The sequence below is a fragment of the Oxyura jamaicensis genome, chromosome 11, assembly GCF_011077185.1.
Source record: "Oxyura jamaicensis isolate SHBP4307 breed ruddy duck chromosome 11, BPBGC_Ojam_1.0, whole genome shotgun sequence".
NCBI classification, from domain to species: domain Eukaryota; kingdom Metazoa; phylum Chordata; class Aves; order Anseriformes; family Anatidae; genus Oxyura; species Oxyura jamaicensis.
In genome coordinates, this window is record NC_048903.1 from 1028100 (window position 1) to 1044445 (window position 16346).

Consider the following 16346-nt stretch of genomic DNA (forward strand, 5'->3'; position numbering starts at 1 on the left):
CAGGGGCTGGTTCTTGTCACCCAGCCTGTGCCAATGCCCCGACATCTCCTCTGGACTCTGTCCAGTCCTTTTTGTACTGGGAGCCTGCTCTGGCACTGGTACCTGGACCCACTCTCGCACTCCCTGCCCTCGCCCCACCACCCCAGCTCTTGCCCAGGTCCATTGCTGCACGGCTGGGCTGTGAAAAGAAAAGCAGCATCACTCAGCTCTGTGCTGCGGGCTCGTCCCTGGTGGCAGGGGTGAGGCGGGTCTGGCAGCCACGAGACCTTCCCCGATGTCCCTCGTCCTGTCCCCTGCACAGTCACAGCCTGCAGCTCTGGCAAGTCGCCCCAGCTTGCCTGTCACCTTCCTTCCTGCTGCCACCCACTCGTGTCTCTGTCCTGGGTGAGGACATTCCCAGAACATCCTGGGGCACCCTGAGCATCGCTGCGCACTGCAAGCACCCCATAGCACTCAGAGCATCCCAGAGCATCCCAAGCGTCTGTGTGTACCCCAAGCATCACGGAGTACCCCGGGCATCCCTGCACACCCCAAGCATCTTGGGATGCCCGGAGCATCCCGGGGTACCCAGAGCATCCCTGTGCACCTGGAGCATCCCAGAGCACCTTGACCATCCTCTGGGGTATCCCAAACATCCCTGTGCATTCCAAGTATGCTCTGGGGTACCTGGAGTATCCCTGTGCACCTGGAGCATCCAGGAGCACCCTGAGCATCTCCTGGGGCACCCCAAGCATCCCGGAGTACCCTGAGCATCCCCTGGAGGACCCCGAGAAGCCTTGCACACCACAAGCATCTTGGCACAGCCGGAGCATCCCAGGGTACCCAGAGCATCCTTGTTCACCCGGAGCATCCCGGAGCACCCTAAGCATCCTCTGGGACACCCCGAGCATCTCGAGGTACCCTGAGCACCCCTGCACACCCCAAGCGTCGTGGCACACCCGGAGCACCCCAGGGTACCCAGAGCATCTCCGCGCACCCGGAGCACGACGGCACACCCCGCTCATCCCCGCGCACCCGCACCCAGCAGAAACTCCTTACGATCCCCTCGTGCACCCGCGGAGGGCGCCCGAGCGCGGGGCGGTCCCCGTTAGCGGGGGCGGCCCCGGGGCGGTGCCGGGGTCGCTGCCTCCCGCCCCCCCCCCCCCCGGAGCTGCGGGCGCGGGGCGGCGGCAGCGGCGGTGCCGCCATGGCGGAGGCGGCGGTGCAGTGCCGGGTCCAGTACCTGGAGGATGCCGACCCCTTCGGCTGCGGCAGCTTCCCGGAGCCGCGCCGAGCCCCGGTTTACGCCGTGGCGGAGGCGCTGGCCCTGGGCGCGCAGCTGCCCGCGCTGCACCGGCTGCTCGGAGCGCCGCTGCCGGTAAAGGGGGGGGGGGGGGGCGGCGGCGGAGAGCTGGGGGCTGGGGGGGTCCCGTGCGGAGCGGGGCTGCCGGGATCCTGCTGAGCATCCCCGGGCAGCGCTTCGTGGGTCGGGGGCACGCGGGGTTGGGGGCTCCCCGGTGCCCGGTTGTTTCGGGGTCTGGAGAGGGGTCGGGAGGGGATGGAGGAGCCGGTGGTTGTGTGGCTGGGGGTCTCGGGAAAATGAACGGAGAGAGGGAGCAAAGCCACGGCTCCATTCCTGCAAGGGGTAAGTGCTTCTGTGTCTGTGTGTCCGTGGCCGTGCGTCCGTGGCCGTGCGTCCGTGCGGTGCCATGGGGACGCGGTGGCTGCCTGGGGTGACCGGGGCGCAGGTGGTGCCACCGCGCGTCCCCAGGCTGCTTGGAGAGAGCCCCGGGGCCCGCAGAAGCGGTGGCCCTCGCTCCCGCCTGAGTCACGGCGGAATTGGCGAGCCCCGCCGGTGGGTGATGCCATTTCTCATCCGGCCCCTCGTGAGTCGTCTCAGAGGAAGTGGCTGCGCTTGTTCAGGCGGTTTCCTATCCGACAGCCACCCTGGCATGGCCCGGCAGCTGCATGCCAGGGACGCGGGGTAGCGGCAGCACCGCTGCTGGGGAGCGCGCTCCCGTGCCCCGCTGTAACGGAGTGGAGCTGAGCCTCCGACTGCCGAACACCACGGGCAGGATCCGGGTGGCCTCGCCACAGCATGCGGAGCCGCAGGGCCACCAGCCCCCGTCCCACTGCTTTTGTTTGTACGGCGGGGCTGGAAAGCTGTGCGGAAACGCGTGTGCTCCATGAAACGTGCTGAGCGACTTCCTCCGGCGCGTCGTGGGCAGCGGAGGACACAGGCTCCGTGTGGAGGCCGGGAGGAAGCTGGAGCACACAGCGCTGTGCCCTGCTGCGGGTCCTGGAGGTCTGAGGCTGGGCCAGCGTCCTGCCCCCAGCATGATCCAGGCTGGGAGAGAGGGAACGGCGAACCTGGAGCCTCCTCTCCCCAGGGACCTTCCCACCCAGGTGACTTCTGTCAGTATGATGCTTTCAGCACATCCTCTACGGTCACCTCCTGCTGGGGACAGGCTCGTTTTCTGCCTTCCAAACACAGCCCCACAGGCTAGGGACCTGGCAGCACCTCACCAATGGCCGAGCATCTCCCTCCTGCAGCCTGTGGCACCGCAGGAGCAAAGGCAGGGGAGGCAGGGACAGGGGCATGGGGAGGGGGCTGCTCTGAGCCCTTTCCCTGAGCCCAGCAAGCTCCTTTCATCCCCACTTTCATTTTTCTTGGAGCAGAGCAGCAGCATCTCATGTTGTCACCGTCACGGGATTTTTAGGCAGTGACTAAACGGAGTCTGTTTGGGAACAAACAGCCCGAGACATGACGAATGGAGCGAACTCAAATTTCAGGCATGCGTCCTCCTCCCCGGGCAGGAGCTGCCTGTAACGGGATCGCGGTCCCGGGGTGCCACCGCGGGCACGGGGATGCTCGCTGGGGCTCGTGCGTGCCGGTGCCTCCGCCGCCAGCCTCCTGCCCTGCAGAGCGCGGCCGCTCTCCGATCCCACGGGCTGGGTCCAAATCAGGAGCTGGCACCCCGGGGCAGCCTTATCCTGGCACGACATCTCCCGTCGTTCAGACGTGCCCGCCGTGCCAGGTGCTGCTCTCCGCTCCATTACTCACCGTGCTAAAATTAGTAAATGAGCAGACAGATTTTTTTATTATTATTAATTTTTCCCCCTATAAATCTGCTGTAAAAGCTCAGCTGGGGAGGCCGCTCGGCAGCACCCTCCCAGGGAGACCAGGAGGGAGCTGGGCCGGGTCCCTGCACATCCTTGGAGAACCGAGCAGTCTCCTTGGGACAGCCTGCCCCAGGGACCGACCGGATCCCGCGCAGGATTTGCCCTCCCTGCCTTTTGCTGGGGCAGACGGTTTCTCGCACTGGCATCTCTGCGTGTCCCCGCCGAACAGCCCGTCCTGCCCTGCGACACCCTCGGCGCTTCCTCTCCCCGCAGCTGATGACTTTTTCGTGTTTTCCGGAAAGCGTGTTTGTGCCTGAAATACCTTCCCGCTTTGTTTTCCCCAGCCGTATTGTTCTGCCTCGAGCTGATGCTATCTCGTCTTCGCTTCCAGCAGTTCTGCAGCTCCGCTGGGTGATTCTCCCTCTGGGTGCGGGTGTGTTTTTAAACCCCTCCAAGTGTTTTTCTGCAAAACCCGTGTTTTCTACAACAGCATGTGACCGCTGTAACAGAGCTCCCTTTGCAAACCAGCCTGCTGGGCACAGCCAGAGCGGCGCTGGGGCTGCAGAACCGGATTGCAGAGGGTGGCAGCGAGGCCGTCTCTGTGCCACCGCTGCCCCTGGGAGCTGCCGTGGCGAGGTGTCCCCTCGCTCTCCAGAGGCCACCACAGTCCCTTGACCCGTGCCCCACACCAGCGCTGTCTCATCCCCCAGTCCAGGGATTTTCCAGTTACAAAACCAAGCTGTCCGGAGCCACACTATCCCACTCCTCGCCAGGAAACCTGCAGAAGAGCAAAAAACTGCTGCGTCAGCACAGTGGGTTGTGGTCCCAGTGCCCGGAGCTCTGGATTTTGGTGGATTTGGGGGGTTATTGAGCCATGGGTGCTGAGATGCAGGAGCTCAGACATGGGTGGGGAGGGCAGTGCGTGAGCAAGTGTGCAGTTCTGGGCCGGCTCAGGGCTGGGTGACCTCCAGAGCCCTCCTGCCTTCATTTTTTTTTTTTCCTGCCCTTGTGGGCAGTGCTCCCATCCATGTGCTGCCATCCGTCAGGCAGGAAAGGGTAGGAAGCAGCAACTGAGCGCCCTGGTGACAAACACCCCCAGCAGCCCCAGAGCGAACCCAGGTGCCCAAAGCGTGGTGCGCGCCCTTGGCTGCGTGGTGGGGCTGCTCCTGCGCCCACAGCCCTGTCCACCTCCTCCGCTGTCGCCTCCGGGTGTGAGAAGAGTTCAGAAGAGAAGCTGCAGACATCTACAGACGTTACGGAGTGTGTTTCGGAGAGCGAGCTGCGCTGGGTCTGCTGGCACAAGAGATTCACCTGAATTTGAAGTGGCAGCCCCAGGCGTGGGTCAGAGCGGTGCTGGTTGAAGGGTGCTGTGCCATGCAGATGCTGCAGACGCTGCTACAGCTGCTGCCAGGTCCTGCTTCATGCCATGTAAAATTCATCCTGAGCTTTGTGTTCAACTGCTGCCTCGAGCCTGAGCCTCAGCTGGAACAAACAGCGCCGGTTTCAGCAAATTCCCCTTCCCAGAAGAGCTGCGTGGGGCGCCCCGTGGCACGGCTCTCTCCGGTTCGCAATCCGGGCGTTGCTCTGGCTCTGCCCCAACACCAGCCTCTGGCAGGGGCTTTAAGGCATCTTTGGGTTTCTCCTTACCCGGCTGGGGCTGGTTTGGGTGCCGGGTCCGTCCCGAGGCCAGCACAAGGAGGTAAGGGCCATGCCCGTGTCCCACGTTGCCACCGAAGAGTTTCTTTAAATGTGCTCTCTTAGAGCCGCCCAGAGCGTTACGCAGCAGGACAAAGTTGGGAAATGGTGGTTGCCAAAAAGAAGAAAGTGTTAGAGACGGGGGGAAGTGTTTCTGCAGCTGGCAGATAAGGAGGGTGCCGCGTCCTCCTGCAGCCCAGGGAAGGCCAGGGGCGATGCTCCAGCTTGGTTATGGATTTCTGGGGAGCTGCTGCTCACACAGGGTAGGAGCTCAGGACAGGTTGCACCTCTGAGCAGCGCCAGGCTGCTGCACCAGGGTGGGTTGTCTTGGTCCCATGATGGATGCTCCCCCGTCGGCTACCTCAAACCTGGGGAGCTTCCCTGAGCAGGTCCCCAGACCGCCCTGCCCGCTGCCTGGAGGACGCCAGCAGTGCTATGGGAGCCGCGTGCTGGAGGTGTGAGCGTGGGACGTGTTCCTCCTTCCCCCTGCTCCGCTTTGTCCCCGGGCTCACTGGGGCCCTGCGCTGTTTTAAAACACTTTCCCATGCTGGAGGCAGACGGATCAAAGCTTCCTGGTGACACCAGGGCTCGGCACGGGGACACGGCCCTGCTCTGGGAGCTGTTCTCACCCTGTGGCCCCACCGTGCTGTCCCCAGCAGCGTGACCGCAAGGCTTGGATCTTTTAAAACCTTGTCCGAGGGTGCAGGAGCAAGCCCAGCCATGGAAATGCCAAGCTGGGAGGCTTGGCAGGGCATCCCCGGCATGGGACGGCCTGTCCCTGTCCCTGTCCCCATCCCCAGGGGGTGGCATTTGCTGGGCGGGAGCATCCCCTGGGCTCAGAGCATCCCTCGTGGGGAGCACGGCCAAGCTCGCACGGGAAGCGCGCGGCCGCCAGCTGGGACATGTCACCGGCCCCGATAGGAGCTGCGGATGTTATCTCCGGCTTGCAGAGCTCTGGCAACCGAGCGGAGGCAATTTTTTTTCCTTCGGGAGCTGCTTTTTGCTGTGTTTGATTGCACCCGGGTGCTGGTGCATCCTGCTGTGCCTGGGAGGCTGCAGAGGAGCCCGGGAGAAGCCTCGGAGCAGGATTCGAAGCCTTTCCCCTGCAAGCCAGCCCTCAGAGGGTGCTTGGTTGTGTTGCCATGGCCAAGTGCAGTGGGATGCACACAACGCAACGACTGCGCCTAGCCCGACAGCGCTGCCCTGCCAAATTGCCACTTTCCTGGAGGCTTGGTCAGACGCCAGGCTGTTATTCCAACGCGAGTGGCACGGTGCTGTCCTGACTTCTGGTTTTGAAGCCGTGCTGGCGGTGAAGTCAGACGTGCAAAGGTTTTTACAGGCTTGTGACTCAATGGAGAGCAAGCACAGGGCGACGCAGGGGCCGGGTCCAGAGCTGGTGGTGCTCTGCCTCCAGCACGTCGCCAGCTCTCCCAGCCCTTGGGAAGCGGCGGGGATGCCGGTGGAGCCGTGGCATTAATAACAGGGATTTATCCCCGCTGCAGCGAGGGATGCGGGACGGCACAGCAGGCACGCCGAGATATGAAGGATGTGTTAGGAGCAGGAGCAGCGCTGGGTTTGGTGCTTCCCCGCCCCGCCACGTGGCCGGGTGTGGGGCTGAGTCATACGGAGCAGGTCAGGCATCCACAGCCACTGGGAAACCCGCGCAGGGCTCGCAGTGTTTGCGTGCTGCTGTGGTGGTGAGGGAGGAAACCAGCCCTGCCCTGACTGCTCCCCGCTGCGGGACACGCTGGCAGCACCAGGCTGGGTCCCCCACCCCAGGGACAGTCGATGTCACGGGTGCCGCCCTTGCCCTGTGTTTTTTCCTGGTGTGGGGCTTTGCGTTTCTCCCCCAATCCAATGTTGGTCCCCTGGGCTTTCCCTGCGACGTGCTGGGAGGGAGGACACGTCCCCGTGGGGATGGCACTGCGGGGGGGGACAAGGTGGTCCTGCAGGACCAACTTGGGGACGTGAGTTCACGCAGCCAGGAGGGACATCGCTATCACCGGTGGGGACACGAGGTGGGCACGGTGGCTCGTGTCTCATCCTGGCTGTCTGCGTCCCCAGCTGGAGGACTGCACGCTGCAGGTCTCCCCGTCCGGCCACTACCTGGACCTCGACCTGTCCCTGCTGGAGCAGAAGGATGACCTGGAGGGTTTCTACGAGGAGGTCAGGTGAGGCACACAGGGCACTGGGGACACGGGGACGCCGTGTGGGCAAGCGCCGGCGCTCACCCTCCTTCCCCCTCGCCCCAGGAAGGGCCGGCGGCCGACGCTGATCCTGCGCACCCAGCTCTCCGTCCGCGTCCACGCCATCATCGGTGAGCCGGGCTGGGTGGTGGTGGCCGTGGTGGTGGCCTCGTGGTGCCACGAGGCTGCCGGGGTCCTCCCCCCGCTGCAGATCGGGGTTTCTGCTTCTTGGGCTGGGAACGCATCGCGCGCTACGGGTATTTTGGGTCATCCAGGCAAGACCTAAATATAGCCGTGGAGAATGCAAACAAACGGCTTACACGGGGACAAGAGCGCTCGGACAGCTCGAGTCTTTCCATCCGGAGCAGGGGGAAAAGCCAGCGCGGAGTGGAGCGATGCTGGGAGGGGAGGGCTGGGACCGGGGCTGGGGTCGGGGTCGCGCTCCCCGCTCGCGGTTCCCAGGCTCTGGGCTGCTCCGTGCCCCGGCCCCGTCAGCCCGGCAGCGCGGCTGGGAGGATGCCGGGAGCTGGGGTTTGGCAAAGCGCTCGCTGGCCTGGCTGGGAAGCAGCGTGGGCAGCTGGCCTGGGGCTCGTTACAGCTCCGAACCTGACCCGGGGAACTCGGGATGCTCGGATAATGCAATTTGGAGTTCAGAGCGGGCAAGCTGGAGGAAACCAGAAACGCAGCTATTTTTAAAGAAGTCATAAATAGAAAAGCAGTGAAGCAGAGAAAAATGGATTTGGTTGAGCTGTGGGCCTCCTTTGAGGGCTGCCAGCCATGGGACAGGGACAAGGAGGGGTGGCAGAGTGGGTGTGATGGCACTCAGTGCCCCGTGGTGGGTGATGCCGGCAGGGCGGGACGCTTCCCGAGAAGCCCCAAACCTCATGCAGGGTCAGCGCTGCCCGGGGGCTGCTGCTCCCACACGGTGGGGAGCAACGGCGAAAAGTGGCTCTGCCTCCTGCCCGTGTTCCTGTTTCGGTTCTGCACAGGAAACCGGAGGGGATATTTATGTTTATGCAGAATTTAAAAAAAAAAAAAAAAAGAAAAGAAAGAAAAGAAAGAAAATAGGAAGGTGGCAGCGCTGAAACAGGCAGCTGTGGGGGAGCTGCTGCTGTTCCACCCTCTCTGGCCACGTGCCCTGGAGAGTCGGTGCTGGCACTGGGAGCATTTTGGAGCTCCAGGCCGGGCCATCACCTCACATCTCCCGTTTCATAGAATCATAGAAACACCCAGGTTGGAAAAGGCCTTCAGGATCACCAAGCCCAACCTCTTGACCTTCCCAGTCCCACCCCTAAACCATGTCCCTTAGTGCCACGTCCACGCGTCTCTGAAACACGTCAGGGATGGGGACGCCACCACTGCCCCGGGCAGCCTGTTCCAACCCTTTTCCTTGCAGAGAAGCTGTACAACTCGCAGGGGCCGGAGCTGCGGCGTTCCCTCTTCTCCCTCAAGCAGCTCTTCCAGGTAGGTGACCCGGGTCCGTGTCCCCAGCCCGGGGCTGGCCGTGTCCCCACCACCTGCGCTGGGACAACGCCTGGGCTTCTCCCCGCAGGAGGACAAGGACCTGGTGCCCGAGTTTGTGAACCTGGATGGGCTGACGTGCCTGATCAAAGTGGGGGCAGAGGCTGATCAGAACTACCAGAACTACATCCTCCGTGGTCGGTACTTGGTCCAGGCTTGGCGGAGGGCTGGGGGTGTCCCTGCAGGGTGGAGAAAGCTCTGCTCAGGGTGGCCACCACCCCCTGACCTTGCCTTGCAGCCCTGAGCCAGATCATGCTCTTCGTGGACGGGATGCAGGGTGTCATCAACCACAACGAGACCGTCCAGTGGTTGTACACGCTGTCGGGAAGCCTGGTAAGCGGCAGTGACCCCTCTCTGTGGCTGTCCCCATGCGCTGTCCCTGGGGGGGTTCACCCCACACCTCGCCTTCAGGATGGGCTTGGTGCCTTCCTACCCTCAGGCTCGTTGGGTGCTGCTCACAGAAGTCACCCAGCATCCCCAGACAAATGTGACCAAGCTCCTGGGCACAGAGGTTGAACATAAGAGGGGGGTCCCACCCCAGGCCCCTTCCCAGTGCCCATAGGACATCAGGACCCTGGCCCCACAGCACCGTGACCTGTCCCCGGAGCTGCTGGTGAAGCCACCAGCCCTGGGGCACGGGCACCCTGCCACGGCCGCTGTTCCTCGTCCCAGTTCCGCCTGGTGGTGAAGATGGCGCTGAAGCTGCTGCTGGTGTTCGTGGAGTACACGGAGCCCAACGCCCTGCTCCTCATCCGCGCCGTCAACGCCGTGGACCAGGCGAGAGGTGAGTGCAGCCCCAGCTGCCAGCGAGATCCCTGCTTGGGGATGGTTCGGCGCAGAGGACACGGGTTGTCTGTCCCATGCCAACCCTCTGTGTGATGGCCACGGCCCATGGGAGCCCACCAAGAGCCCCCAGCAGGGATGGGGATGGGGGAAGATGCTCGGGGTGCAGTGTGCTCTGTCCCAGACCTGCCCTAGCTACGGCCCTGGTGTCACCTGCACCCGTCACTTGTCCCAGGCGTGTGTCCGTGGTCCAACCTGATGGCCATCCTGCAGCAGCGCAACGGGGCTGACACGGAGCTGCTGGTGTTCGCGATGACGCTCATCAACAAGGTCAGCACCAGGGGTGGCCAGGCCGTGCCATGGGGTCACCCTGTCCCCATCACGCCGGTCCCAGCCCTGTCCCTCTGCTCCTGGCCAGACGCTGGCTGCCCTCCCGGACCAGGACTCCTTCTACGATGTGACGGACTGCCTGGAGCAGCAGGGCATGGAGAGGGTGGTGCAGCAGTACCTGAGCAGCAAGGGCACCGACCTCGACCTCAAGCAGCAGTTCGTGCTCTACGAAGTGAGCGGGGCACCCTGGGGCGATGTCCACGTCCATCTCCCTGGGGAGGGTGGGTGTGTGGGGTGGGAGCAGTGCCCAGGGGGCTCACCGGGCGTCCCCGTCCCCTCCGCAGAGCGCGCTCAAGCTGGAGGATGGGGTGGAGGAGCCGTCGCCGGGCGGGCGCAAGGAGAGGAGGAAGACAGACGAGGGCCGGCGCGGGTGGCGTGCCCAGGGCAGCTGCACCGAGCCCAGCCCCGACCCCCAGCCAGTGCTGGGGACCCCCAGCACCCCAGAGGAGCCCCCCGTTGAGAACAGCCCTGAGCCAACCATCCCAGCAGAGTAAGTATGGGATGTGACAATGCCGGGATGGGGCATGGGGGGTGTCCCCCAGCTCTCCATCAGTGCCACCTCTTTCTCTTTCTCCAGGCCATGCCCAAAGAGCACCTACAACAGCACGTCCAGCCTGCGGCTGTCTCTGCCGTGCACCTCGCCCGAGAAGGAGCAGGCCCCAGGCCCTGGGGAGAGGAGCGTGTACAAGTAAGCAGCCAGGCAGGGATGGTGCCCTGGGGATGAAGGCGAGGAGGGTCCCACCACCATGTCCCTGCTGGGGGATACCCGTCCCAAGAGAGCACTGGGGATGCAGCGGGGTCCGGGCAGGCACCGGGGCCAGCAAGATGCACAAGCCAGGAGAGGACAGTCTGAGGTGGTCCAGCCAGGGCTTTCACAGCATCCTTTGGCCCCACTGGGGCACGCACGCCTCTTCTCCAGCTCCATCTCTTCCCCCTTGCTCCTCTTCTCTGGCCACGCTGATTCTCTCCTCTGCCCACCCTTTCTATCTTTCCTTTTGCAGGCTGCACCAACCTGCCCCTGTCTGGTAAGTGCCCAGGCTTTGCACGTGTGTGATGCCTCCCGGCGCGCCCCGCTTGCTGTTCCCAGCCCTTGCATCTCCTCTGCTTGTGTCCTGGCTGGATGGCCGGGACCCCCGTGCCACCGGGGTCCCACTTGGGGTGGCAGTGCCCTCCAAACCCCGTTAATGGTGCTCCTTGGTGGCGCAGCCCTGGAGCTGCCGTCGTCCACGAGAACCTTCCTGGTGGCTCTGATGATGGGGACGGTGCCCCCACGTCGCCAACACCACCCGGTGTCCAGGCAAGGGGAGTTCTTGGTGGGGGTCCCCAGGCCATGCCGTGGGGCTGGGGGTGGGTGCAGGAGACCCCTGTTAGCGGGGGCTAACCCCTGTTTTCCCTCAGGCGGGAGGATGCCCCCTCCTTGCATGGGGACAAGCCTATTCTGAGGAGGTTTGAGTAAGTAGAGGCATGCGTGTGTCTCCAGGCATGCGCTTCCTCAGACCGGAGGTGTCTGGCCTTGGAGGGCCGAGGAGCAGGAGGAGGGGTCCTCGTGTGTCCCAGCTCCACCACAACCTGGTGCCCTCCTGGGAGCTCCGTCTCGCAGCTTGAGGGTCATGGTGAACACCAGCTTGGGCCCAAGGACTGATGGTGGCACAGGTGCTGGTGGAGTCACCATCCTTGGAGATGCTCAGAAGCCACCACTGTGGCATCCCTGTCCCCGAGCCATGGTGGCATTACCCATCTCTCTGAAGGGCTTGGAGGCAGCTGGGGGCATGGATGGACCCTGCTGTGGTGCGGCTGGTGCCGGGGGTTTTGGTGCAGGACCCGGCCAGCGCGGTGCTTGCTGTGTGGTGCCGTGTGGTGTGGTTTGCCCGTCCCCACCTCCCCTGCCCCCTGGTGCCCCCAGCTGACGGCTGCCCCGGTCTTGCAGAGCTCGCTTCCTGGAGAACCTGGCTGCTGCCCAGAAGGAGAAGATCTCCGCCATGGCCAAGGGACGGCTCGACATCCTCAGCGATGTTGCTCCGGAGCATCTCGTCGCTTGGGATGGGGACAGCAGCAACGCTGAGCCTGGCACGGAGCCACCCAGCATGAGTACGTGCAGGAATGGGGTTGGAGCGTGTCCCCTCTGGGCCCACCAGGATCCGGGGGTGGGCAGCAGTGGTCCCTCTGGCCCCAGCCCACCCCGTGATGCTGGGCACCATGGAGGTGCCAGCACCATCCCGCTCCAAATAGTGTCCGAGCGTGCTCCCACCAGGGAATGGGCCCCAAACGTGGCGTGCAGCCCGGCAGCACCCTCCCCTCGGGTAGGATGTCTCACCCCCTCCCCATCTCCCTGCAGGGTCCCATGCGGGCCGTCAGGACACCACCGACTCCTGCAGCGCCATCTCCTCCGATACCAAGTTCATGCTGGACATGCTCTACGCTAAGGGCTCCTCAGAGATGGGGAGGCAGAAGGTCTTCCCCGAGGGACTGTCGTCCTCCCCGTACCAGGGCAAGGAGGAGACGGGCACCAGGCAGGGCTGCGCTGAGGGACACGGTGGTCGGGAGCAGGAGAGCACCTGGCTCCATGGCAGGGCTCCGGACGGGCCGGTGGCCAGTGCCCACGCCAAGCTGGCACGTGCCACATCCAACATTGATGCCGAGACCCACACGCAGAAGCTGGAGAACACCATGATGATGCCCATCAAGAAGGACACGGAGCTGTCGTGGGAGCACCTTCAGGCCAACCCTGTGCAGCTGAAGATCAAGGACCTGGACTTCACTGACTTGGGGGAGGAGGAAGACTTTGACATCTTGGACACGGGGCCCATAGCCAATGGCTCCTTCCTTCCTCCCGGCATCCAGGCAGCAAGCGCTGGAGTTCTCATGGTTCCCCCTCCACCTCCCATGGACCCCGGCTGTCCACCACCTCCCCCTCCACCTCCTATGGTCCCTGGCTGTCCACCACCTCCCCCTCCACCTCCTATGGTCCCCGGCTGCCCACCACCTCCACCTCCACCTCCTGTGGTCCCCGGCTGCCCACCCCCTCCAGGGCTCCCAGGCCCTTCGGCCACTGATGGCCCTTCCCAAGCCAAGAAGAAGAGGACAGTGAAGCTCTTCTGGAAGGAGCTGAAGCAGCTAGATGGCTCTGTGGGGCCGGGCAGGTTTGGGCAGGCGACGCTGTGGGCGTCCCTGCAGAACGTTGAGGTCAACACTGCCAAACTGGAGCATCTCTTCGAGTCCCGGGCAAAGGAGGTGCCGGCTTCCAAGGTACCAGCAGGCTGGCACCATCAGCTGGGGGGACTTTGGGGCACTGTTGGTTCACGTGGGACTCCTGGGCATGCACCGTCACCCTGACCCTGTGCTGACGGGCACCAAAGCCCCGAGGCTCGGCGGGGAGGTTGGGGCAGGGCGGATGCTTGGTGTGTGGGTTTGCTTGCCCCCGGCTCATGTCCACGGTGCTCTCATGAAGGTGAGCCCCCTGCCTGGCTGCCAGCCTCCGCCCTGTCCTCCCTGCAGAAAGCTACCGACGGGAAGAAGGTGGTGGTGGTGCTGGACCCCAAGAGGAGCAACGCCATCAACATCGGCCTCACGGTGCTGCCCCCCGTCCACATCATCAAGACGGCCGTGCTCAGCTTCGATGAGTTTGCCGTCAATAAGGAAGGGATCGAGGTGAGAAGCTGGTTCCTTGTGTGGGTCCTTTCCCCCAGCTAGGAGGTCTCCATGCCCATGCTGCCACTGTGGCACGATGTAGATGGCCTTCGGGTGACACGTCACATCTCCCACCAGCTTGGGGAGCGGTGACGTGGCTGGAGTCTGATGCATCCCCTTGCCTGCTTTAGAAAATCCTGACCATGGTCCCGACTGAGGAGGAGAAGCAGAAGATCCAGGAGGCCCAGCTGGCCAACCCCGACGTGCCCTTAGGCTCTGCAGAGCAGTTCCTGCTCTCCCTGTCCTCCATCAGCGACCTCACGGCCAGGCTCCAGCTCTGGGCCTTCAAGCTGGACTACGAGAGCCTGGAGCAGGTACAGGGCCACCTACCCCAACCCCCCCCACCGCCGCCAGCCCCAGCAGGGTCCCTGGGACGAGCCATGTGTGTTCCTGGTGGGACGTGGCCATATCTCAGTACAGGAGGTGTCCTGGTTGGGGACAGGCTGCAGGTCCCTAAGGCAAGCATGGGGTGGTTGTGCCCATGTTTGAGGGCAAATGCTGAAGCCCCTGAGGGTGGTGACACCCAAGGGGTCTGACCTGCCCCTGTCTTCATCCAGGAGATTGCAGAGCCGCTGTTTGATCTGAAAGTGGGCATGGAGCAGCTGGCCAAAAATCACACCTTCAAGTGCATCCTGGCCACGCTGCTGGCCATGGGCAACTTCTTGAATGGCTCCCAGGTGAGGAACGGGGTGCAGGGATCGCAGCCAGTCCTGGGTGCTGCGAGGATGATGGGACCGACCATGGCATGTGGGTACCCGAGGGGAACCCCTTGAGGCTTGGGAAGGTGCCTGAGGCTGGGTGGTGTGGGTGCTGGCCCACGTGGTCTGCTGGAGGGTGGGAGGATGGATGGGCCCTGCTGACCCTCTTGGGGTTTCAGAGCAGAGGCTTTGAGCTGGGCTATCTGGAGAAGGTCTCGGAAGTGAAGGACACGGTGCACCGGCAGTCCCTGCTCCACCACCTCTGCCAGATGGTGGTGGAGAAGTTCCCAGAAACCACGGACCTCTACTCGGAGATCGCCTCCATCACGCGCTCCGCCAAGGTGAGGCCAGGCCCGGAGCCCACACCTCCACCCCACCACCACCACCACCACCACCAAGGGCTGACGTCTCCCTCCTCCAGGTTGACTTTGACGAGCTGGCCAACAGCCTGGTGCAGCTGGAGCGGCGCTGCCGGGCCTCCTGGGACAACCTGAAGGTGATCGCCAAGCACGAGACCAAGCCGGTGCTGAAGAGCAAGCTGACGGACTTCCTCAAGGACAGCACCCAACGCATCGTCGTCCTGAAGGTGGTCCACAGGCGCGTCCTCAACAGGTGGGCGGCTCTCCGCGGGCAGGCCCCCGGCCCTGTGGTCCACCCGTGGTGGCAAGGCCCTGCGGTGACCGGCGTCCCTGCAGGTTTCACTCCTTCCTGCTGTACCTGGGGTACCCGGCCAGCGCCGTGCGGGACGTGAAGGTGATGCCCATCTGCAAGCTGCTGCGGGAGTTCGCCCTGGAGTACCGCACCTGCCGGGAGCGCGTCCTGCAGCAGCAGAAGAAGCGCGCCGCCCACCGGGAGCGCAACAAGACCCGCGGGCGGCTCATCACCGAGGTACGGGGCCGCCCCGCTGGCCGCGTCCCCCCAGCGCCCCGAGGGCCGCCCCGTGTCCCCAACGGCCACCTCTCGCCCACCTGCAGACCGAGAAGTTCTCCGGCATCGCCGAGGCCACCGCACCGCCTGCTGTGGTGTCGGCCAGCCCCGAGCAGCAGGAGCAGGCGGAGGTGGGCCATGAGAGCATGAAGAGCGTCCTGAGCTTGCCCACGGACGTCCCTGCCCGACGCAGCCGGGCCAGCCGGGGTAGGAGCGGGCTGGGGACAGGACAGCGGAGCGGGGTGGCCCATGAGGACACCCGGCTGATGCCAGCGTCCTCATACCCCCATGCAGGGACAGGGCATGTCACCCCAAGCCAAGGCTCCCCGGCCCAGGAGGACGTCCCCAGCTCGCCCGACGACGCCTCGGACGAGATCATGGACCGCCTGGTGAAGTCGGTGACGCAGAGCGCCAACCCCCGGCCCTGCGCCAACAAGGAGCGCAGGAGGTCCCGCGGCAACAGGAAGTCCCGTGAGTCCCTGCTGCCACTGTCCCCACGCCCTGTCCCACCTCTGTGTCCCTGCCACCATGCTCTGTCCCCTCTCTGTCCCCTTGCTCTGTCCCTGTACTCCCCCCTCCCTGTGTCCCAGCCCAGTTGCTCTTTCCCATCTGCTTGTCTCCACCCCCCTGCCCTGTCCCATCCCTGTCCCCTTGCTCTGTCCCCATTTTCTTTCCCATCTGTGTCCCTGTCCCATCTTAGTGTTGCTGGCCCCCAGTTCTGTCCCAGTACTCTGCCATGCCTGTGTCCTTGCCCAGATGCCCTGTCCTGTTTCTGGGTCCCTGTCCCCACGCCACCCCATGCGCTGTCCCTGTCCCCATGCCCTGCCTCCATCCTCACTGACCGCTCCGGAGCCCACGGAGCCACAGGGCACAGAACCTACCGAGGGACCCAACCGTGCCACCAGGACCCCTCGTCCCCCCCCCAGGGCCACCTCCCCGGCAGGCGGTGCCCCAGCAGCCGCTCTCCTCTCCCCGCAGTGCGACGGACGCTGAAGAGCGGGCTGAGCGAGGACCTGGTGCAGGCGCTGGGCCTGGGGCGGGCGCCGGGCATGGAGGTGTGACCTGACCACCCCTGCAACCCGGGGGGGCCCTGCCACCCGCACCCCGCGGGGAAGGACGCGGGAGGGACACTGGCACGCTCAGCACCCTTGGTCTGGCGGTCGGCTCCGGAACAGGATGGGAGCGATGCCGTGAGGCTGCTCCGGGGGGGGCAGGATGGAGGACGGGGAGAGTGCGAGTCGTGGAGGGCTCCGAGCAGTATGAGGCGAGAGGGCCCCGGCCCCGGCCCTGGCCCGGACCCCCTCTGGGAACGGGGATGGCCAGCGGCTGCTGTGGCAATAAAGTGTTGTGACATGTG

The 16346-nt window shown here is 64.5% G+C and overlaps 1 protein-coding gene across 1 annotated transcript; it reads left to right on the forward strand.

Annotated features, from left to right (window-relative positions):
• Positions 1 to 1123: 1123 nt before the first annotated feature.
• FHOD1 (formin homology 2 domain containing 1) lies at positions 1124 to 16346 on the forward strand. Its single transcript, XM_035336890.1, has 25 exons — positions 1124 to 1357; positions 6862 to 6968; positions 7050 to 7114; positions 8380 to 8447; positions 8536 to 8641; positions 8743 to 8837; positions 9177 to 9288; positions 9523 to 9617; positions 9706 to 9849; positions 9962 to 10167; positions 10255 to 10365; positions 10679 to 10702; positions 10884 to 10979; positions 11076 to 11129; positions 11605 to 11765; positions 12013 to 12923; positions 13173 to 13325; positions 13496 to 13678; positions 13922 to 14041; positions 14242 to 14403; positions 14484 to 14674; positions 14758 to 14950; positions 15037 to 15196; positions 15284 to 15460; positions 15968 to 16346. The coding sequence occupies exons 1-25, from the start codon at positions 1187 to 1189 to the stop codon at positions 16048 to 16050; spliced, it is 3948 nt and encodes a 1315-aa protein (XP_035192781.1). The 5' UTR covers positions 1124 to 1186; the 3' UTR covers positions 16051 to 16346.